We start from the raw sequence: 23078 nt of genomic DNA, 5'->3' as shown, positions 1-23078 counted from the left end.
ATAATTTTCTCTTTTTTGTTGCAGAGCAAGGAAAAAATACTTTAAACATTTTTCTTGTTGAACAAAACTGGACTCACTATGGACCAAAAGAGAAAAACCATTAAAAGCATAGGAATGCTTTCCACAGCTATTTATAAAACAATGCCTCAGTCATCACATGCCTCATTGTGGTGACAGGAAGGTACTACACTTAACCTCTTTTATCATTTGCTTAAGAGTTTATCCATTAAAATTACACTCATAATTAGGTCATGATCCTGCAAACCCATGCTACCCGCACAGAGATTAGCTCCATGGAAATCCACTTGCACTCGAGGCTAGTAGCAAGTATTTGCAGGATCAGGCCGGGATACACATCCAGGCGACTTTTGAGTATTAGATTTGGCTGAGGTTTTGTGATATAAGTATTTTCAAATAGAAAAAAAATATTCAGAGTAAAGCCAGAAGAGAGATCATTTATGATTATCTACTCTGATCTGTGTAACAAAGGCCAGAAACGTGTGTGCATGTGCGCACACACACACACACCCCATTTAGAACAGCCTTTCCCAATAAAAAAAAAGAACAGTATTTATTTCAAAAAGGTAGGCGTGGGCCTGCACCAAATTTTTAGAGGAAAACATCTCAAACTGTGTAGCGTGGGACCATCTTTACACAAAGGAGACCGACTCAGGCAAGGAGAGGCATTCTCTGATCAGCAGCAATCTGCAGCTGCCTGTGGTCTCTAGTGCATATTAATATAAATAAATATCTGAATATTTAGCATCTTAAATACATAGAACAGTATTGCTTATTCTCTAGTATTGTTAAGGACTAGATTGTGTCTGGCTGTCTAGTATAAGCAGGGCAGGCAGGAAGGGTGCGAAAATCCACCATCTTATGCAGCCAGGTTCAACTGCAACCCACCTGCGGTCTGTGTGCTCCATAGGGCACAAGACGCCCCAAAGGGAGAGAAGTTGGAGAGGAGGCAGGGCCATGACTAGGTGGGCAGAGTGGAATATGCTGCAACCTCTGCAGAGGTGTAGCAGCAGTCACGCTTTCCCAGTCTACTATAGAGCTCCAGGAGAAATCCTACCTCCTTTAGGCAGAATTCCTCCAACATCTGCCCAATGCAGATATGTGCCTAATTGGCACAGGGCTGAGCCCTAACATGCATTAACCGTGACAGCCACTTTACTGAGAATTTAAGGGTACACACAGAAACATACTGAAAGGGTACCTCACAATAATGTTTTATGACAACACTTTAATACTAAAATAAATTATAAGAAATGAATACTTCATCTTTCATGAACACAAGTTTAATTTTTGTTTCCTTTCCAGATAAAATGCAAGCGGGAGGGGAAGGCAAAAAATGGCAGATGACAACAATCTGTCTTTCTGCTATCTTCAGAACAGCAAGCAGCTTGATAATACGGAGAATTACACCACTCTAGCAGAACATGACACCTCTCCCCCTTTTCCTCACACTCTGAGGAGTCATCATTTTTTCTGCTTTAGAAAAGGGAGCATAAATTATGACTCTGGTATGTCTACTCTGATTAGACTTTTTATTCATGACTTTCACCTTTTTTTTTATCTTCAATAAGGGCTTGTGTTCACTAGAAATTTAGAGAGCTAGAACATGACCTTAAACTAACACAACATTGACTAAAAGAAAAGGAGTACTTGTGGCACCTTAGAGACTAACAAATTTATTTGAGCATAAGCTTTCATGAGCTACAGCTCACTTCATCGGATGCTCAAATAAATGTGTTAGTCTCTAAGGTGCCACAAGTCCTCCTTTTCTTTTTGCGAATACAGGTTAACACGGCTGCTACTCTGAAACAACATTGACTACAACTTTGCTGTCACACTAGACAGCCACAAGCTGTATTTAGTATTATATTAATGGGTCAAGGGTAAATCTTGGTCCCAGTGGGGTTTACTCACAACCAGCTGCATGATGTTAAACACAACTTGTCCCTGTGTGCCATGACAGCAAAGTTGTAGTCAGCATCACGTTTCTTAACAGGTTTCAGAGTAGCAGCCGTGTTAGTCTGTATCCGCAAAAGGAAAAGGAGGACTTGTGGCACCTTAGAGACTAACACATTTATTTGAGCATAAGTTTTCGTGAGCGACAGCTCACTTCATCGGATGCGTCAAATAAATTTGTTAGTCTCTAAGGTGCCCCAAGTACTCCTTTTCTTATTACTTAACAGGACTCCTCAAGGTTGTGTTCTAGCTCAATGTCATTTTCTAGTAAAGATAAGTCCTTAACTGGTCCTCAGTAGAGATCCTCCGTTCCACAAGCTGACTTTTCATAGCTGAGAAAGCCTGAATGAGATGCCTTCGGTACCAATCAACGTGTTTCTCAGTTTGGTCACATGGGTTGCTATGGTGCCCTCCCCTAGCTATGGCCTGAACTTGCTGCCTCCAGTGTTCTCAGCTCTTGCAAGAACGGAGAGTAACGTCTCAGTTTTCTGAAAAGCAAATTATTACAGGGTGACTGGCCCTTTAAGGGGAGATGGGCATAGACCCACTATCCCTGCATTAGTTGGAGGAGCTCTCCTGGCCCTTCCTGCCTGGAGTCAGTAGTGAGACAGAGTGTATGGATGTCCAGAAAACTTGCCTCCTAATGGACTGTGTTTTCCGAAACTCAGATTGAACTTCGGAAGGGATGGACTGCCTGCTGCTGGGCTGCATACACACTTACAGAGAATTGCCAAGAGTTGAGAGCATATTGAAACTTGGAGTGCTTCTGGAGCGCTCATTAAAATGGCTCATCATTTATTGGGAAAATGACATCCCAATCCAAATATCTCAAGTTCATATTTTTTTTGTTTTCATTTACTCTGGCCAGAAACTATGACTATCATGGATTCCTTTCCTGTTGTGCTTTTCTAAAAATTGGGATTACACATTGCACTGAAGAAGGGGGATGTAGGAAATTCAGCATGTGAACAAATATGATGCATGAGAAAGAGTGACAGACACATTCATACATTCATTTACTCTAAGTAAATTCTGAGCTGTACACATTTTAATTAAACACAGAAAGCATATGTTAAATATTTAGTGAAACGATGCTAGCAGTCTAGTCTTCAAGGGTCTCAAATAACAGGCAGAAAATTCATATGTATCTTACTTCCTGCTGCGGACTTTAAAAGAAACCTTATCCTAGTTTCCTAACTGCAAAATGAATTTAAAGCACTAAATTAAAAAGACAGGCACTGGAGGGGGTGCCTCACACTGCTTATTTGCTACACCCTCTTCTCCCTCATTTCAAGACTGGGTCTTGGATCCCAATCCTGCAGGCTGCTCTGTACTTGCAAACTATTATACTAGCATAGAGTCCTGTTAAAGTATGCCTTCCCTGCAGAGTAAACTCAGGTGACTGGCGCCTGCGTATGAGTAGCGACACTGCAAAGCCATACCTGTGTTACCGTGTCCTCACTGGTGCTGTGCTCCCTCACGTATATCACTAGGACTTCTTGAGCCATAGCACATGGTTTTTTTGCGCTGCAGTAAGCTGAGCTTTTCTATAATTCTTTCCCAGTGAATTGTAGGAGAACTTGTCTGTCCTTCTGGGCGTGTGGGGGAATTATGGGAAGGCACTGGAGGATTAGCATCACTTGGGTGGTTTAACATCCTTTCTCACTGCAAAGTGGGTGGGTGACCAACCTGACTGAAAGCCTCTCTCGGGCTCCAGCCTACAGCCCCACTGAGCTACCTGGTGTAGGTTGGAAGTATCATTAAACTTAGGTTTTAGCGTATATTGTGTGTGGATGGAAGGTGGGTAGAGGCAAGACCTGAAAGAGCCCAACTGTAGTACTGCAGTGAATACACCCTTAAAGTTTACAGGCCTATGTATGGGTGCGGGGGTCTGACTTTGTGTAGTGCCTTGCAGGATCAGGAGTTACCACAATGCTGATAGGTCGGAAAACCAGAGGCAGGTTTCCTGAGAAGACAGTGTTGCTACAATGTGGGCTTAGAGGAGAACCAAGGAAGGAGGAAAATGTGTGCTATAGGAAGACACTTGCATTCAAAGTTACAGCAGTAGTTTAGGATAGGTTGTTTATGAAGGATTTTGAGCATTGTTTGATTCCGTAAATCTTGCTGATCCAAAGTGACTAGCGTTTGGCAGGTAAAACCCTGGGCCTTAAATAAAAATCTTGCAAAATTGTCGTGTGTCTGAACTGAGACCCGACTGAAAATGAGAGTAAGTGGTGACATGAAAAAGAATACTGATGTACTGAAGCAGGCAAGTGAAATGCTGAATTTTAATTGGTTTAATTTCCCTGCCCCATGGTTTGAAGAATGACAAAGGGAACTGGAGTTTATTTGTGAGTATGTATGTGATGTTTAGACTCCAGATAAATCAAGGGTTAAGGGAACAAAACATAGAGTGGGGTGGGACCAAAGGGAAATTAATGAGACAGTGAGTGTTCAGACAATCCAGAATTCATCATTTTGGATCAAATTCATCCCTGGTGTTACTCCACTCACTCCAATTGAATTACACACGGGATGAATTTCTCTTTTACAAGGTTTCTAAGTTTCAAGGGCAAGGGTATTGCCAGATTGCTCTACAAAGGTGAATGCTGGGCTTGGCATTGACTTATCTGGACCATTGCCAACATATCAGTCTCCATAGTATGGGCGTTCTGAATAGACTCCTATTCCAAATCTCTGCCAATACACGTAGGGCATGTTTTTGTGATGTGTGCCTAGCTTTGTCTAGGGCTGCATGCAGGGGTGACAGCCCCACTCAGGTTTGGCTTGGCTGCCCCTCCATTATGACAGAATGGTGGCCAGACTAAATCTGAGTGGTGCTGCGAACCCATGTGCCAGGTCGCAACACCCAGAGCGGGGAACTGCACCCAGCTTTGTGTTATGGGCTGAGTGCAGGGTGAGCAACCTCTCCAATACTCCTCCTGTACCAGGGTCTCCCCTGCGCACTGAGCCCATGACCCATCTACAATCTTCCTGCAATGCACTTGAGGGTCATGACCCACTGTTTGGGAAACACTGCTCTAAAGCAAAAATAGTGTAAGGCAGAGCACACTTACTTCTTTTACAAACCATTGGCAGAAGGCAGGACCAATCCATTCTCTTGCATGAATGCCACAGTCTATCCAGACAGCTCTCTTATAAGGCCGTGTTCTTTTACCTAACTAAAAAAGTAAATATTCATTGTTACCACAACAGGTCCTAGTGCTTATTGACATTTAGTGAGCAGCAATAGCAGAAGTGGACACAGTTAATTAGCTACAATAGACACTTTGAACTTCTCTTGTAAACAGTTACAAAAGAGATACAGATCTGATATATTGGAATGGGAATTCTAGGTATCGTCCATGCAGATCATTTCAAGGTTACAAACTGGAGAACTGAAAAAGTCACAGGAAAAGTCAGAGCTATCAACTCCTCTTATATTGAAGAAATAAGCCCTTACATGCCACTTGGAGCAGGGCTGGGAAAATGTATGTTTGGGGAATAATTTTGAGATTTTCCTGAAATCAGCATGTGATGTGAAACCAAATTTTAAGAAATTAGTGGGAAAGGATGCAAGGAAAACATATAGAAGTACTAACTTTTCCTTTGTAGGCCTTGGCTAATTTTGAGCATTGAATACCATCATTTCATCATCAACGGATCAACAAGAATTATGTGGGGCACAATGTTCAGAAGAGCTCCTGGGTTTCTTGTGGTCCATCTACCCTTGAGGGTACTCATTCTAGAAGTCAGTTATAAACACAGATCTTTCCCACTCCCTTAAAGCCAAATCCTACTTGCCTTACTCACACAAATAATCCAGTAGATTGCAAAGAGAATACATGCAGAGGTAAAGCCAGCAGATTTGGCTCTTAACTTTCTAATGTGTGAACTATTTTCTGCCAGGTTATTACATTGTTTATTAAAGGTCTGATCCAGAGAGGTGCTGAATTCCCACAAATCCTCTGACTTCATTAGGGGATGTAGGTGCTCAGAACCTCTCATATAAATATGCTGTGTGAAATAGTTATTTGAGTTTGGTTTCAGGTGTTAGATATAACTGCTTTAACTATTTAATTTTTACCTTTAGTACAAACAGAGGTCTCCCTTCATATGATTTTCCAACAGAGAACATATGAACGAGATCTGAATGGGTTTTGTTCAGACGATACATCCAACTTTGAATCTGAAAATATAGAGATAAAATTGCTGCCTCAGTCATTAACATTTTTGTGAAAGAGATATTAAAGTGAAGGGGAGAAAAAAAGGCTAGTGAGACCTGTCAAGAATATGTTTTGTTTTCCAGTTGTGTCCTGTCTGTCACTTAGATTGTGAGCAATGTGGGGAAGGGAGTGGAACAGTCGTCTTTGTTCCATGTCTGCACAGTGCCTAGCACCCTGGGGCTGAGCTTTTAATAGGGTTCATAGGTGCTATTTTAATACTATTTTTACTACTATGACTAAGCCCTTAGTGTGGTTTTTGATTTGGTCTTTCATTTGTACTATCTCTGTGCTCTAATAAATGCTCTAGACCTTTTTGTCCCGCCTTGCTTCTTCAGTAACTTCAAGTGTAGTCTTCCTAATTCCTCTAATTTGTCCTGGATGGCGCCTCACTACAACAAAGTGATCACTAACCTCCCCCTTGGAAAACACCAAGAATTTGGGAGGGAGTATGTCTACCTTGAAGACCCCTCCCACCAAGAAGTGGTATGGAGGAAGCAATCCAGCTAACTTCCCCCATGTGAGGCCAACTGGACATTCTCTAAAGACATTAGGTGCTGAATGGAGAAAGAAGTCTCCCCTCTGGAAGATGGCACCAGGTAAAGATAGAAAATAGGCTTGTTGGGAGAAGGGAGGGGAGTGGTAGAAGATACTAGTGTCAACAGTTTCATTTTTTGCTGTGAGTGGATAGGATACTGCAACTAAACTTCAGGAGCTACAGATCCCCACAAACTGAATTCAGAGGTTTTGTTTCTAGTGCAAACTGAAAAAGGTAGATTTTGCAGAGCTCTATCTAACACCCTCTGTGCTGACAGCAGTAGGTTCTGTACTTGCATGCACACTGTCAAATGGGAGGATTGATTTTTCCTTCTTCCTCTCCCTACTCAATGTCTCAGGGCCCAATTTTGAAGAGGCTCTGCACGTATAGCTTCAGAGGAGGAGAAGCAACAGCAACAGGCCATCTCATAGTTAAAAAAAAACAATTTTCACATGAAAATAAGCAGAAATTTTAAAACCTTGGAGCTTATACTTAAGTTATTACTCCGAGAACATTCCCTTTGACTTCAGTGAGAGATTCATAGACTCACAGAATCACAGAAATGTAGAGCTAGAGGGGATCTAGAGAGGTCATCTAGGCCAGCCGCCTGCACTGAGGCAGGACCAAGTAAACCTAGACCATCCCTGACAGGTGTTTGTCCAGCCTGTTCTTAAAAACCTCCACAGCCTCTCTTGGACAATGATTCCAGACCTGAACTACCCTTTATAATTAAAAAAGAAAAGGAGGACTTGTGGCACCTTAGCGACTAACAAATTTATTTGAGCATAAGCTTTCGTGAGCTACAGCTCATCTGATGAAGTGAGCTGTAGCTCACGAAAGCTTATGCTCAGATAAATTTGTTAGTCTCTAAGGTGCCACAAGTCCTCCTTTTCTTTTTGCGGATACAGACTAACACGGCTGCTACTCTGAAACTTTTATAATTAGAAAGTTTTTCCTAATATCTAATCTAAATCTCCCTTGCTGCAGATTAAGCCCATTACTTCTTGTCCTACCTTCAGTGGACATACAGAACAATTGATCACTGTCCTCTTATATTTGAAGACTGTTATCAGGTCCCCACACAGTCTTCTTTTCTCCTGACTAAACATGCCCAGTTTTTTCCTCATAGATCAGGTTTTCTAAATTTGTTATCATTTTTGTTGTTGTCTAGATTCTTTCCAATTTGTCCACATCTTTTCTAAAATGTGGCACCCAGAAGTGGACACATATTCCAGCTGAGGCCTCACCAGTGCCAAATAGTGTGGGACTATTATGTCCTGTGTCTTACATATGACTCTCCTGTTAATACATTCCAAAATAATATTAGATTATTTTGCAACTGTGTCACATTGTGACTCACTCATTCAATTTGTGATCCACTATAACCTGGAGATGCCATTCAACAGAACTACTGCCTAGTCAGTTATTACCCATTTTGCAGTTGTGTGTTTAATTTTTCCTTCCTAAGTGAAGTATTTTGCACTTGTCTTTACTGAATTTTATCTTGTTGATTTCAGACCAATTCTCTAATTTGTCAAGGTCATTTGAATTCTAATCATGTCTTCCAAAGTGCTTGCAACCCCTCCAAGATCTTGGTGTCATCCACACATTTTATAAGCATACTCTCCACTCCATTATCGAAGTCATTAATGAAAATATTGACTAGTACTGGACACAGTACTCCTGCAGGACCCATTAAATACGCCCTCCCAGTTTGACAGCAAACCACTGATAACTACTTTTGAGTACAGTCTTTCAACCAGTTGTGCATCCATCTTATAGTAATTTCATCTAGATCACATTTCTCTAGTTTGCTTATGAGAATGTCATGTGGGACTGTGTCACAAACCTTACTGATATCAAGATATAATTGATCTGAATGAGAGTGAATTTGGCTCCTAATAATAATTTAATTAATACAACCAGTGCCTATTTTTATTTCTCTATTGGTCCACTGAAATCCATGGGAGTTCTTCACATGGTGTCATAAATATAAAGGGAAGGGTAAACCTCTTTAAAATCCCTCCTGGCCAGAGGAAAAATCCTCTCACCTGTAAAGCATTAAGAAGCTAGGATAACCTCGCTGGCACCTGACCAAAATGACCAATGAGGAGACAAGATACTTTCAAAAGCTGGGGGGAGGGAAAAACAAAGAGTCTGTCTGTGTGATGCTTTTGTCAGGGACAGAACAGGAATGGAGTCTTAGAATTTAGTAAGTAATCTAGCTAGATATGCGTTAGATTATGATTTCTTTAAATGGCTGAGAAATTAAGCTGTGCTGAATAGAATGGATATTCCCGTCTGTGTGTCTTTTTGTAACTGAAGGTTTTGCCTAGAGGGATTCTCTATGTTTTGAATCTAATTACCTTGTAAGGTATTTACCATCCTGATTTTACAGAGGTGATTCTTTTTATTGTTACTTCTTTTTTACTGTTTTATCTATTAAAATTCTGAATGTTTTTTCATTGTTCTTAAGATCCAAGGGTTTGGGTCTGTGGTCACCTATGCAAATTGGTGAGGATTTTTACCAAACCTTCCCCAGGAAGTGGGGTGCAAGGGTTGGGAGGATTTTTGGGGGAAAGACGTTTCCAAACAATGCTTTCCTAATAAAATAAACCCAGATAAACGTTTGGTGGTGGCAGTGGAAGTCCAAGGGCAAAGGGTAAAATAGTTTGTACCTTGGGGAAGTTTTAACCTAAGCTTGGTAAAAGTAAGCTTAGGAGGTTTTCATGCAGGTCCCCACATCTGTACCCTAGAGTTCAGAATGGGGAAGGAACCTTGACACATGGAAAGCTTGCAGGCTTCGGCCCTTTGTAGAACCACCATTACCTGAATACTTTTATCTCTTTTGGGCCCCATCCTGCAAACACTTAAGCATGTGAGAAAATTTTAATCACAAGTAGACCTGTGGACTTCAGTGAGACTTCTAATGTGAATAAAGTAACCATGCCTTCAGACTCTGAAGTCAAAAGAATTTAAACCAAAGTTATGTTAACAGTGCCTGGTTTAAAACAAAAAAGTTTCTAAGGTAATTAGTTACATTTTTAAAAAGGAAAAGGAACATAAGAACATAAGTCCTACTGAGTCACACTATTGGTTCACCTAGCTCAGTATCCTGTCTTCCAGCAGTGGCCAGCACCAGATGCTTCAAAGGTAATGAATAGAATAGGGCAATTATTGAGTGATCCATCCCCTATTGTCCAGTCCCAGCTTCTGGCAGTCAAAGGTTTAGGGATACCCAGAATATGGATTTGCATCCCTGACCATCTTGGCTAATAAGCCATTGATGGACCTATCCTCCACGAATTTGCCTAATTCTTTTTTGAGCCCAGTTATACTTTTGGCTTTCACTAGATCCCCTGGCAACAAGTTTCACAGGTTGACTCTGCAGTGTGTGAAGTAGTACTTACTTTTGCTTATTTTAAACCTGCTGCCTATTAATTTCATCAGGTTACCCCAGCTCTTGTGTTATGTGAAAGGGTAAACAACACTTCCTTGTTCACTTTCTCCACACCATTCTTAATTTTATAGACCTCCATTATATCCCCCTTTAGTTGTCTCTTTTCCAACCTGAACAGTCCCAGTCTTTTTACTCTCTCCTTGTATGGAAGCTGTTCCATACTCCTGGTCATTTTTGTTTCCTTCTCTGTACCTTTTCCAGTTCCAATATATCTTTTTTGAGATGCCAAACCTTGAAAGAAAATATTATAAATAATAATGGATTAAAAAACAAACTTTAAAGGGTCTATATTTTTATTTTATTTTATATAAAACATTTAGAAAATGAATATGTACGTTTAACATTTACTAGCATCTCTATTCATCAGGATCAGAACACACTTCTAAATAGATAGGGTGAAATCTTAGCCTCGCTGAAGTGAATGGGAGTTTAGATAACAGACACCTTTTCATTTTCAACATACCTCTTCCAGTGAGTGGTACACTTCATAGTTGTATCCTGGTACTGATCTACGATTCCTACATGATCGCAAACCACTTTGTTTTTCTATCGCTTTCTGTAGATCAGATATGATGATCCTAGATTAAAAAGAAAGCAGCATTATTAAATGGCATGAATAAAATACAGTGCGGTGCAAAATAAATATCAGATTTAAAGAGAAATAAAGCCACAGTAAAATCGTGCTGATGTTACATCATCCTTTTTTATTTTAACAATAAAAGTTTGCAGGCTTATTACAATACATGCTGCCAAATAAATAGTCCAATTGCTTTGAAACATAACAGTGCTTTCAAAAACGGAGGCAGCTTGTTTTTAAGTGAATGAAACAGAAAGATGTAAACAACTTAGCCTAATTTAAATGTATTCAAGTTATGCTTATATGGCAGCACTTGTAGCCTACTTTTATACTGGAAAAAAATCTGTAAAATATGCATGCCTATGTTTTCTCTCCGTGTAGAAGTGCCGAACCATACATATAGATATGGGGGGGGTCAGATACAAAACAACAAGAAAACATCGGACTTGGGCATTGAAAATATTCCATCTAAAGCAAAAATGAATGTGTAAAATTTTCCTTGGTTTATCATGTATAGTTATACTACAGTTCTTCTATGAAATATTCATCTTGCAGTCAGTCATTTTAAAAGTGTCAAGCAAAAACTGAGAAACAAAAATTGCGAAATGTAATCTAAATAGACGGTCACACACTTAGACATAGACAGGAAGAGGGGGCTGGTATTGAAAGAGAAATGCAGAAAAAAGCTTTCCTATTTTTCTGCCTAGATCAAAGAATAGCCCAGAAAGGTCAGTAACTCATGGAAAGAAGTTGATCCGACTCGGTGGAGTGCTGTGATCTCAGACATTTGGGGCCAGAGTCTGATCATACAATAGCTTAAATCAGGAGTACCTTCGCTGAATCAGTGGCGATATGATATGTCAGTGTAAAATTAAGAACAGAATCGGGCTTTGAAAATCATGGTGCTACTCTCTTGAACTGAATCGCTCTAACATTGCAATTAATGCCCCCAGGTGTCATTTGTATAAAATGAGGGTGATGCTCAATCTTTTTAATTCTTAAAGCAGCAATGATTAATGCAGAAAAAAGAAATGCTCTATTTACTAACTTCATAAACTACTAACTATATCACTTTAATATGTAATCAGCATATCAATATGTGTACCAAAGTAATTATGATCTATGTTCTTCAAATAAATATCTCAGGGAAGTAATATATATATAATTATGACTGAAGGCATCTCTTCAGTCATACATTTTAAGATAAATTCCAGGGCTATAGCCTTGATTTTCTGAGCACTCTGAGCCCAAGCCAACAAAGCACTTAAGCATGTGCTTAACTTTAAGCATGTGAGTGATCCAGCTGAAGTCAGTGGGGTTACTCACATGTTAAAGTTAAGCACATACTTAAGTGCTCTGCTGAATCCTGGGTAGAATGTTCAGGATCAAGTCCTTTCAGGATCAAGTCCTATTTGATCACATTGAAGTGTGTGGATTTAAACATAACTCCCCATGTATAGATTTCTGTGCCTCAGAATGAGAATATACTATAGGGTCTCTTATTTACTTTCAGTGAGCACATACTATGTTTACTTATTGCGGCCCAGGGCTCTAACTTCAATTGCAAGCGGATGTCAGGGACTGAATAGTCAATCTAGACACTGCAGGTACAGGAGCCTTTCACAAGGTGACTGGTCCCTTTCAGAGGGAACAGATCCAGTTCCCCTGTGACTTATTAGCCGCTTGCAAGTGGGATCTCATAGAAGGCACCTGGTATCTATAACACCTCAGGCACTGGTTAGGACAAGGAGGAAGAAGAAACAGGAAGTGGTGGGAGGAGGAAGAAGGAGAAGGTTCTCTGGAGCAAGCTGCATGAACCCCTTACAGAGCAGGAGGTAGGAGCTGCTGTGGGGAAGAGCTGGTGCAGAGAAAGAGCTGGAGAGAATTGGTGGGACAGGGCTGGCTGGAGCTAGGGAATCCTAGTGACTGAAAGGCTCATGTAGCAGCCCCTAGTTAAAAGGGAAGATCCGACTCAGCTAAGGCCAGGCTGAACATACAAGAGAGTGATTCTGAAGAAGCAGGGATTGGATTCATGGGCAAAGGCAGCCTGGGGTATGGAACACTATGGGAAACCCACTTGCAGGAGCTATCTCGGGGTCTGTGAACTGTTTCACATTGAGAGTCCTGTGAATGGATGCACTTATATTAATAAATGATGCTTGTAAATAGGGCTTTTATTAGACTCTGAGAGATACCTCATTCCTTTCCTGGGCAGTGATATAGCCACTAGTCTGTGGCGAAAAGGATGGGCACCTCGAGTGACCACAGGGACTGAAGAAGGAGAAATTGAGGCAGGACTTGCCTGTATTGCAGAGGTTAGCTGCTTGATGGTGCCCTGGTGTGGTGGCCCCTGTGACAGAGCCTCTTCAGTAAAAGATGATCTGGTGCATACCCTGTGTCAAGGTTCCTTCTCCACTCTGAACTCTAAGGTACAGATGTGGGGACCTGCATGAAAGACCCCCTAAGCTTATTTTTACCAGTTTAGGTTAAAAACTTTCCCAAGGTACAAGCTTTGCCATGTCCTTGAACAGTATGCTGCCACCACCAAACGTTTTAAACAAAGAACAGGGAAAGAGACCACTTGGAGACATCTTCCCCCAGAATATCCCCCCCAAGCCCTACACCCCCCTTTCCTGGGGAAGGCTTGATAATAACCCTCACCAATTGGAACAGGTGAACACAGACCCAAACCTTTGGATTTTAAGAACAATGAAAAATTAATTAGGTTCTTAAAAGAATTTTAATGAAAGAAAAGGTAAAAGAATCACGTCTGTAAAATCGGGATGGTAAATACCTTACAGGGTAATCAGATTCAAAACATAGAGAATCCCTCCAGGCAAAACCTTAAGTTACAAAAAGACACAAAAACAGGAATATACATTCCCTCCAGCACAGCTTATTTTACAAGCCATTAAACAAAAGAAAATCTAACACATGTTCTAGCTAGATTACTTACTAACTTTACACGAGTTTTAAGGCTTACATTTCTGATTTGTTCCCGGCAAAAGCATTACACAGACAGACCAAACCCTTTGTCCCACTCCCCCCTCCAGATTTGAAAATATCTTGTCCCCTCATTGGTCATTTTGGGTCAGGTGCCAGCGAGGTTACCTTAGCTTCTTAACCCTTTAGAGGTGAAAGGGTTTTGCCTCTGGTCAAGAGGGATTTTATAGCACTGTATAAAGAAAGGTGGTTACCCTTCCCTTTATATTTATGACAGCCTGTTTTCATGGCCATCTTATTGCTAGCTAAATAAGAGTTTGGTAAATTCAAGGGTCAGCTAAAACTATGTATTATAGATGGGGCTGGTAATACTGCCTATTTATTTGCACATTTGCTGAGCCAAACAATAGCATTCTTAGTGGCCAAGTGGAGCTCTCGGATCTCACTGCAATGCGTTACCTAGGGAGGTGGTAGAATCTCCTTCCTTAGAAGTTTTTAAGGTCAGGCTTGACAAAGCCCTGGCTGGGATGATTTAATTGGGGATTGGCCCTGCTTTGAGCAGGGGGTTGGACTAGATGACCTCCTGAGGTCCCTTTCAACCCTGATATTCTATGATTCTATGATTCTATGCTGAATTTGGCTAATGGGCACTCCTCAGCAATGAGTGTTGTTGTTTGATATGCGCATCAGCTGCAGCTTGGGTTGTCTTGAAGACCCCAACAGTGCTGGCTGACTGCACACCTTTGTTTTATAAGACTTTGTTTTCACTTGCTTATATTTTTGACAAATTTTAACTGTTCTGGTTGAAATTTTACATGTCAGGTGTCTGCCTCAGGCTGAACATTTTTAGAAAGTTTCACCCAGAACAGTTAAGCTGATTCTTAGAATCAGACTAGTGTCAAATACATTGTTATACCATGTTTTTTTATACCATGTTAAAAAAAAATCTGGCCTGCCTGCCTGCTTTGGAGCAGGGACTTGATATCTGGCATTTGGGTGACCTGTTATCAGGGATGTGCCTTTTGAGGTTTCCATGAAAATCTGCCCAATTTAGGCCAAGTTATAAATCTTTTGAAAAAGTATCATTTCACACATGCTAAGTAAAGATTTCATAGAACTTTGCTGCTGAATGGTCCAAAGACTGGGACTGGTTGGGCAAAGAGACTGGGACTGAGGGCTGGTGGATGTAGATAAACTAGGATGGATGGGGGTGAGGACACTAGGAATGGGGGCCTGTGGGGGATGGGGGAGGCTAGGACTAGTTGCACAAGGAGATTGGGAGTGAGAATTGGGAAGGGAAGTAACAAGGGGAACAAAATATTCTAATTAGGTTCTTAATTGAATCAAATATTGAATAGCTTCTCATTAAATGAGCACTGTCCATCCTCTACACTGAATGAGGCTGGGGTCCTGTGGAAAAATATTATGTAATCACTACAAAATTTGGAAAAAATGGCAAGGCGGTAGTCCTGCTGAAAAGGATCTGGAGGTTATAGTGGATCACAAACTGAATATGAGCCAACAATGTGATGCAGTTGCGAAAAAGACTAATATAGTTCTGGGTGTGTTAAAGGAGTATAATATGTAAGACATGGGAGGTAATTGTCCCACTCTACTCAGCACTGATGGAATACTGTGTCCAGTTCTGGGTGCCACATTTTAAGAAAGATGTGAGAAAATTGGAGGGAGTCCAGAATGCGGAGCAACAAAATGATAAAAGATTTAGAAAACCTGACCTACAGGGAAAGGGTAAAAGAACTGGATATGTTTAATTTGGAGAAAAGAAGACAGAGGCAGCACCTGATAGTCTTCCAATATCTTAAGGGCTCTTTACAGTGATCAATTGTCCTCCATGTCCACTGAAGGTAGGGCAAGAAGTAGTGGGTTTAATTTGCAGCAAGGCAGATTTAGGTTAGATATTAGGAAAATCTTTCTAACTATAAGGATAGATAAGCACTGGAAAAGGCTCCCAAGGGATATTGTGGCATTCCTGTCATAGGAGGTTTTAAAGAACAGGTTGGACAAACACCTATCAGGCATGGTCTAAGTCTACTTGGTCCGGCCTCAGCATAGGGGGCTGGCCTAGATAATCTTTAGAGGTCCTTTCCAGCCCTACATTTCTATGTAATTAAAGACTCTATCATAATGCATATGCAGAAGGGATGAATTAAGGTTGCACAGGCAGCCTTAATTCTGGTGTTTCCTAACTTCTGAGTGCTTGATTTTGCAACGTTAATAATGTTTTTAAAGTATTTTTTTGATGACAATGACAACACTTGTGCCATCCTTTTTATAGAATTTTGTTGAGACAAGGAACAGCAGCAGCCATATGAATGCAAGAAACTGGACATGTCAATTCCTGTACAAAAATGTAACATAAAAGTTAAACATAAGTGTAAAAATATCACATAATCATCTCATTTTTAAATGCAAGCAAAATTGCCATAATGTAGGGCCCATAGCAAAACAGCTCTGATCTTGGGCTACTAGCCCTGCATACTTAATTGTTTTATATTTGCTTTTATTTTGAGGACTACAAATTTAGTAATTTGAGATCATTGCAATCTATAAGAAATAATCATACTGAGAGTGACTTCCAGTCAAAGCATACCACTTTGTTTGTATACTTTACAAACATTAATGTTTTATCCACACTGAGATAAGTACAATTACCCCATATAGGACCTGATTCAAGAAATTACTTACGCATATGCTTAATAATGTGAGTAGCCTATGGGCTTCAGGAGGGCTCCTCATGTGCTTAACGTTACATACATTAACTTAGATGCCTTGCTGAATCAAGGCATTAACCACACGATCACCCTTTCTCTCTACATGAAGAGTATGATCAATACAATTTGAAACGTTCCTGAATATTTAAAAACATTTATGTGGGATGTGATGCTTATTCAGTCTTTGTTCTACGTGACCTATATTTTGTGACCAGAACAGAGAGTTATAAAACAAATCAGTGCATTCCTTTATATAATTAATGAAGCATGTGAGCTCTCTCATTTACAGTATACTTATAAGCAAACCCAGCTCCTGTTAAGTGTATGCACAAGCAAAACAGACTATAGAACAGGAGCAGTAATTACCATCTTTCTCACAACAGATACAATTTGACATGCATTCCAGACACACTGGTCTGCACTCTAAAGGAGGCCATTTAATTAAACTGTTTGCCTGTGGGAGACTCTGTTATTCCATAAAATGACTGTCTTGTTGTGAATATCTAGCTACCTGTGAGACAAACTGAAAATATGCTGTGCTGAAACAAGCTTGGTATTATAGTCATAAACCTGCAGTAGAGGTCAGGTTCCACCAGGATAACTCGCAGAAAGTGAAATGGAAGCTTACGTGTATTTGATGTTTGCTTGTTGCAGGTAGGGTAGCAGAATTTGTGAACTGTTCCCTGGAACATGTACATCTGTGACCGTACCCTCTGAGATGTGGAAGACGCTGCTGGGCTGCCACAGGTCCACCTGTAGTGCAGGAACCAACCTGTAATTCATATTTATTCAGTGTAGGTGGGGAAATCCAGGAGATAGCATGGTTGTAATTTTCTTCTATGTATCTAATATTGCATGTTGTTTATTTAGCATCACTGGAGTACTAATGCTTAGTGCACTGGTCAAACACTGCTTCCTTACAGTAGTTAGAGAATGACTCAAACTTTTATTTTTGAAACAAAAAATGTTTCCCTTTCAGTTTAACAAAAATTTTTTGACCTCTTCTTGGTCTGAACTACCTTGTCAAAATCTTTCACATTCCCGCTGTATCAGCTTCCCTATAGTCAGCAATTTTTGTTTTCATTTTTATTTTTCAATAGGGCAATGCAAGGAAAGAAAACTGAGGAGAAATGGAAAGTGTTCCAAAATATATGAATGTGGTGTTTGCAAAGTGTATGCTAAAGTTCTGCAATGACCTTTGGTAATAAATATGCCAGAGGTACAACCCAAGTTTCAATGCAGATTAGGTTAGCATGGGGCTGTAAAATAGATGAGATTGTGTTCATACTTGAGGGTCATCTGTGGTTTGTGTCTATGGTCAGGACACAGTCCTAACTCAGTGCTGAATGACAATATCTAGATGGTGCTGTGGTAGATGGAAATAGTCCCACGTTGGAAAAAAAAAGTACAGTATATAGAAAGGTTACAAAATCAAAGAAAGGTAACATATACCTACATGCAAGTGTCTACACCTCCAAATTAATCTGTAATTTTATTTTCTAAGTATAAAAGAAACATGCTGTATTTTATTTCTGGTCACGTTAGCACTGTTGCCTTTTTTGGCTCAAGTGGTTAGCCAATATGTCGGGCCTTGTGGGATTGTTTCCTCTAGGAGGAGGTATCAATGACGAGTCATGTATATTCTTTGGCGCAATTCTGTTTGTTTACAAAGAATACACACAAAGTCCTTTTCTGCTGAACACAGTAGGTAGAAACAACGGCAAGCTGTTTCCTTGCTCACTATTTTTGAGTCTGCCCTTCCAGGCAGTTCTGTGCCCAAGGAGTTCTGTCTCTCTGCTCCCTCTCAGGGTCATGTTCATGACCACGTCCCTCCCCGCTGGCTTTCTGCCTCTAACACACCCACCCACCCACCCCTCTTTTCAAACAACCTCCTCGCTCCTGCATTTGGCACCAGTCCCAGGGAAATCCTTCAGACCACATGGCTTAGCCCTGCTCTGGCTTTGTGATGTGTCCTATGGCCTGGACAGCAATCTCCTTTTGTTTCCAGTTAACACTACATGAAGGGGCATTGAATTGATCCTTCCAATTAATCTGAAAGAAAGATGCTTAACACACCAATCAGCTTTAACCAGGTCTGTGATTTGTTTTTAGATCAAAGACCTATTTGTTGGGCACAATTAACACCTTCCAGCACAATACTATTATAATTTACTCTTAATATCCAGACTAAGTTGTGTCTATTTATATATTCTGTAGTATATAAAGGTAATAGTTTGCTATACTCGTTTTTTAACTAATAGTTTAACTTTTTTAATTTATTGAATTAGGTGTGGCACTGCAGGTACCAAACCTTTCCTTGTTCATAAGATCATTATGGGATCTGGTTTCCCATGCCTCTGAGGAATGTCAGGCTCATAATACAACTATTGTTGTGATGAAAGCTGTTAAAATGGCCTAGTGAAGAGCCTTTACTGGCATTTTTAAGCCTCTGATATTTTGGAATTTATTGCCAGTAACAAAAACAATCGAGTTCCTTTCTTCTTGCTTTATTTATGTGCTCTATCAGTGTGCATGCTCACGCCCACACACATACTCTAACCAACACTAAATTTGTTTAATACACTTTCAAATAGACTAATTTCCCCGGTCACTAATATAGTCAAGTCACTTCCAGTGGCATTTTAATCACCAGATATTTTGATTACTTAACTCCCAAGAGATACACTGACTAACAGGAGGACATTTGGGATTTACATTAACACCTTAATGAGTGGTAGGGCATTATACATGTTTAGTGCTGAGAGACTGGATGTCAGTAGGTAGCAATCTGACTTTCCCTTCTTGCACAGATGAAAAACACTGAACGATGGACACTAACCTATGTGCTAATACTCTGAAAATAATAATTAATAATAATAATAATAATAATTAATAATAAAACAATGGAAGGCCAAGCTGCAGTGGCAGCATGTTAAAATTATAGGGTAGAGGACAGAAGAAATGATTTAGGCCTTGATCCTGCCAACACTTTCATATCTGAGTTCCCTCTCAGCATATGAGTTGTCCCACTGAAGTCAACAGAAATACTTGTGTGTGACGTTATTCACCTACAAATGTGTTTGTAGGCTCAGGACAGTAGACTGATGAACATCAACTCCTCCTGCTAGGTAAGGCTTTCTAACTTCTATTATGTCTGGGTGGCCAAAAATGAGGGAGCCAAAGCCATCTTCTTACTGCCACCACTCTCTACTATGCAGAAGTGGAGTTTGGAGGTAGTGGTGAATCAGGGCCAGCGTATTTAGAGAGTGAGCACATAGGAGGCCTATGAATTCGATAGGTTCTGAATGCAGTCCTGTCCAACTGTCCTTAGTTGCACTGATAATGGGCCAATTAAAGGATAAGAGGTCTGTGAAAGAGTCTCTGGGGCTTCTGTAAGGACTTGTGTGGCAACCAGGAAGAGGCAAAAAGTAATCAAAGCTTTATTTAATATATTTGACAATAAGCGCACAATAGACTCTCTCCTTTGTTTGCTTTTCAGTGAGGTTGGTAAAGAGAAGCGTTACATGGTTAGTGACTCAACCAGTTGCAGTGACCACAGAACCAATTGTAATAGAATACTAACAATACAGAGCTTGAAGGTTCAAGTTGCACAAATCTCTGGGAAATTGTAACATGTTAATGATCTCGCTGCTTTATTGCAACTGGTATAATTTTACCCAAGGTTTTACCCTGTAATAAAGATATTTTTCCTGAGAGTTACTGAATAAAAATTTAACTCAGTTGTATCCTAAATAAATATCTGTTTTTACAGACATGTATAAGTATCATAAACCTAAATGTATATGAAAGATTTGAAACAGGTAGTTTAAAGGGTCTTGAAAGAAAAAAAAAGTTTCTTACTAAGCTTTACAATTCAGACTTGATTTTTATTTCAGAGTTACCTCTGCACAGCACCAAAACATGGAATATCAAACCAGGGAACAGGTCCTGGTCCCACTGAAGCTAGTAAAAGTTTTGCCATTGACATAACAGAGTGGAACCAGGCCCTCTCAGCATTTGGGAGCCAGCTGAATACTTTCACCTGAAACTGGTATTTCTAGTTGCTGTGTTTTATGAATGCAATGTATATACTTTGTGGACTAAGCCTTTCCTTCTTTATCTAACATCTTCCAGTTTGTTGCTTTTCCTGCAACAATCTTTCCCTTCTACCCCCTCAGTATTTAAGTTACATTCACTTATGCTCCCTTGCACTCATTTATGCTGATTTATCAGGATTTAATTTATTCCAGCACCATCATGTCCCCTCTGAATTTGAAACATTGTGTGGATTCCTGATTTACACTTGTGTAAGTTAGATCAGAATCAGGTTTGATGTCTACAGCATCTTGCTACACATGTACAAGGTGCTTATTTTGTCTGGAACTCTGCTAGGGAGCTGCATCCACTCTGTGCCTCTGGTGTGAATCTCTTCTTGGGCAAAGAAGGCAAAGCAGCATTTATGCTGAGTGGCTTTGTTAGTGAGTGCATTTTCAGGCAGGCATTTATCCTCTGAAAACTCATTCAGCATTTGACTTAGGAGCTGCAAGGTACCAACTGATCCTTTCCCCCTACAAGGTACTGTCTAAATTCCCTGAGCAGCAGAGCCAGGATCAGTTCAAGGATTACAGTGTGAGCAGCTGCTGTAAGGGCAAGACAAACAGAAGGGAATGGGGGTGTGGCTGCTAGGTCTGTTACTTTGACCCCTTCTGTTACCCCAGGGAGGGCCTGTGTGTGCTTGTATATTTTTGTAAAAGCTGTTGGAGAATCAGGGTGGTGTAACTCCATCTGTTACACCAGAATTACCATGGAACAGCAGCTGCAGTGTTCAGTTTACAGATGCAACCCAGAATATCTGACAAAGAAATGGCTAGAAAGTCATTGGCTTAGAGGAGAGCAGCAACTGGTCTTAAAGGTTCAAATGAAGTAGTTCTTCATTAGTGATATTGACCAAAAGGGTCCCAAAGCAGATAAATAGCTGATGAAAGTAGGTCTGAGAATCGAAGTAAACTTTCAATTATCTGGAAAATACTTTGGAATGTGGCATTTGTTCCAATCAGTCAACTGGATTAAAACCATGAAGGAGTTTATAAATCAACAACAGGACTCTCAATTTATCCTGAGCAATGGAGAGCAGATGGCAGTGGACAATCAACTGAGGTATGTGATGCAGAGAAATACTGGAAGGATGACAAGAATGGCTGTCAATAAGCTAGATACATACTGCAAAAAAAAATTGTGAGTTTTCATTTGAATTGTTAAAGATTTGCTTTCAATGTGCTGGATTCCCTAATCTACTAAAGTCACTTAGTGGTGCAGAGTGGATTTAAAAGTGCTGGAAATATCCAGTGGAAAGTTCCCCTGGTACAGGGGAACTCAGCTGGGATGGAAAGCTAAAGGAGGTAACTCCACCAGCCATCTCTCGTTGCACCTCTGACATAGGGGAGGGAGGGAACAAACAGGTCAGGTGTGTTCTAGGCAGTAGGTGTGCACAAGGCAGGAATGTGGTGGAGCAGAACCCCCCTCCCCACTACTTAACCCTTCGCTGGCATATTGTCCAAGGAGCTTATACCAGTGGCAGAAGTTAGAGTGGGTCCCCTGCTGCTCTAGTGGGGCTGGGTGGCCAAGGATGAGGGAGCTGAAGCCATCTCCCTTGTGCACCACTTTTAACTATGTCCTACTGCAGTTCTGAGGTAATGGTGAGTTGAGGGCAGTTTATTTAGGCCTCCCTTGTGCTCACTTTCTGAATAAGTTTAGTGGTGGGAATATTGGCAAAAACAGGGAATTTTAAGCAAGTATTGGAGAATCTGTAGCAAGCAAGCAAGTTTTGAATTGTAAGGGTGAGCATTCTCACTAGAAACCTGATTAACAGTTATGCTCATCCAGTCAACACTCTGTAGTCTGTGTGTCCAGTCAAAGCTATCCAACTCAGTTTCTAATACTGAATACTCACAATGAACTGCTGACAAAGAAGCCACAGGCCAAACTAAAATTAATAATAAATCTGAGGCAGTTGTGATTTACCCAAGGGCAATTCATGGTCAGAAAGTTAAAATGTGTGGAATTAATTAATCAGTATGTATTATTCACTCAGTAAAGACAGTGACATTTGAATAGGGACTACAGGCCTTACTCAGGTATTGGTCCGATTGTGCTAGGCCCTGTACAAACACTGATCAAAAAGGCATTCCCTGCCCCAATCAGGTTCAGATTCTCTGTTTGAAATCGAGACATTTTAAAGATACACTAAAGAAAATAAAAAACACAGCAAACTCCAAGAGTACCCTGCTTGGAATTCTTAGTCCAGGCTTCTGTAAGCAGACATTTAAGAAAGGATTTACTTCTTGTTGGGCTACTCTTGCCACCAAACTATCCTATTAATCCTAGATCCAGAATCCCCTTTCAAAACCTGCTCTGAATTGCAACTAGCTGGCTTTGATAGCTCTGCAAGTGACCAGCAGGCATAGATTCATAGATACCAAGGTCAGAAGAGACCATTATGATCATCTAGTCCGACCTCCTGCACAACGCAGGCCACAGAATCTCACCCACCCACTCCTGCGAAAAACCTCTCGCCTATGTCTGAGCTATTCAAGTCCTCAAATCGTGGTTTAAAGACTTCAAGGAGCAGAGA

General features: G+C 40.5%; 1 protein-coding gene across 1 annotated transcript in view; it reads right to left on the bottom strand.

Annotated features, from left to right (window-relative positions):
• Positions 1-23078, bottom strand: part of CPA6 (carboxypeptidase A6) — a 112667-nt gene that overhangs the window by 28914 nt on the left and 60675 nt on the right. The window contains exons 3-6 of the mRNA XM_074943059.1: positions 17076-17200; positions 10659-10773; positions 6062-6163; positions 5052-5156 (exon numbers count right to left, since the gene is read on the bottom strand). Coding sequence (XP_074799160.1) covers positions 5052-5156; positions 6062-6163; positions 10659-10773; positions 17076-17200 — 447 coding nt within the window. The remainder of the gene's footprint in view (positions 1-5051; positions 5157-6061; positions 6164-10658; positions 10774-17075; positions 17201-23078) is intronic.

The sequence above is a fragment of the Natator depressus genome, chromosome 2, assembly GCF_965152275.1.
Source record: "Natator depressus isolate rNatDep1 chromosome 2, rNatDep2.hap1, whole genome shotgun sequence".
In the NCBI taxonomy this organism is placed as follows: Eukaryota; Metazoa; Chordata; order Testudines; family Cheloniidae; genus Natator; species Natator depressus.
Note: the sequence above shows the minus strand (reverse complement) of the source record. Positions and strands in the feature narration are given on the sequence as shown.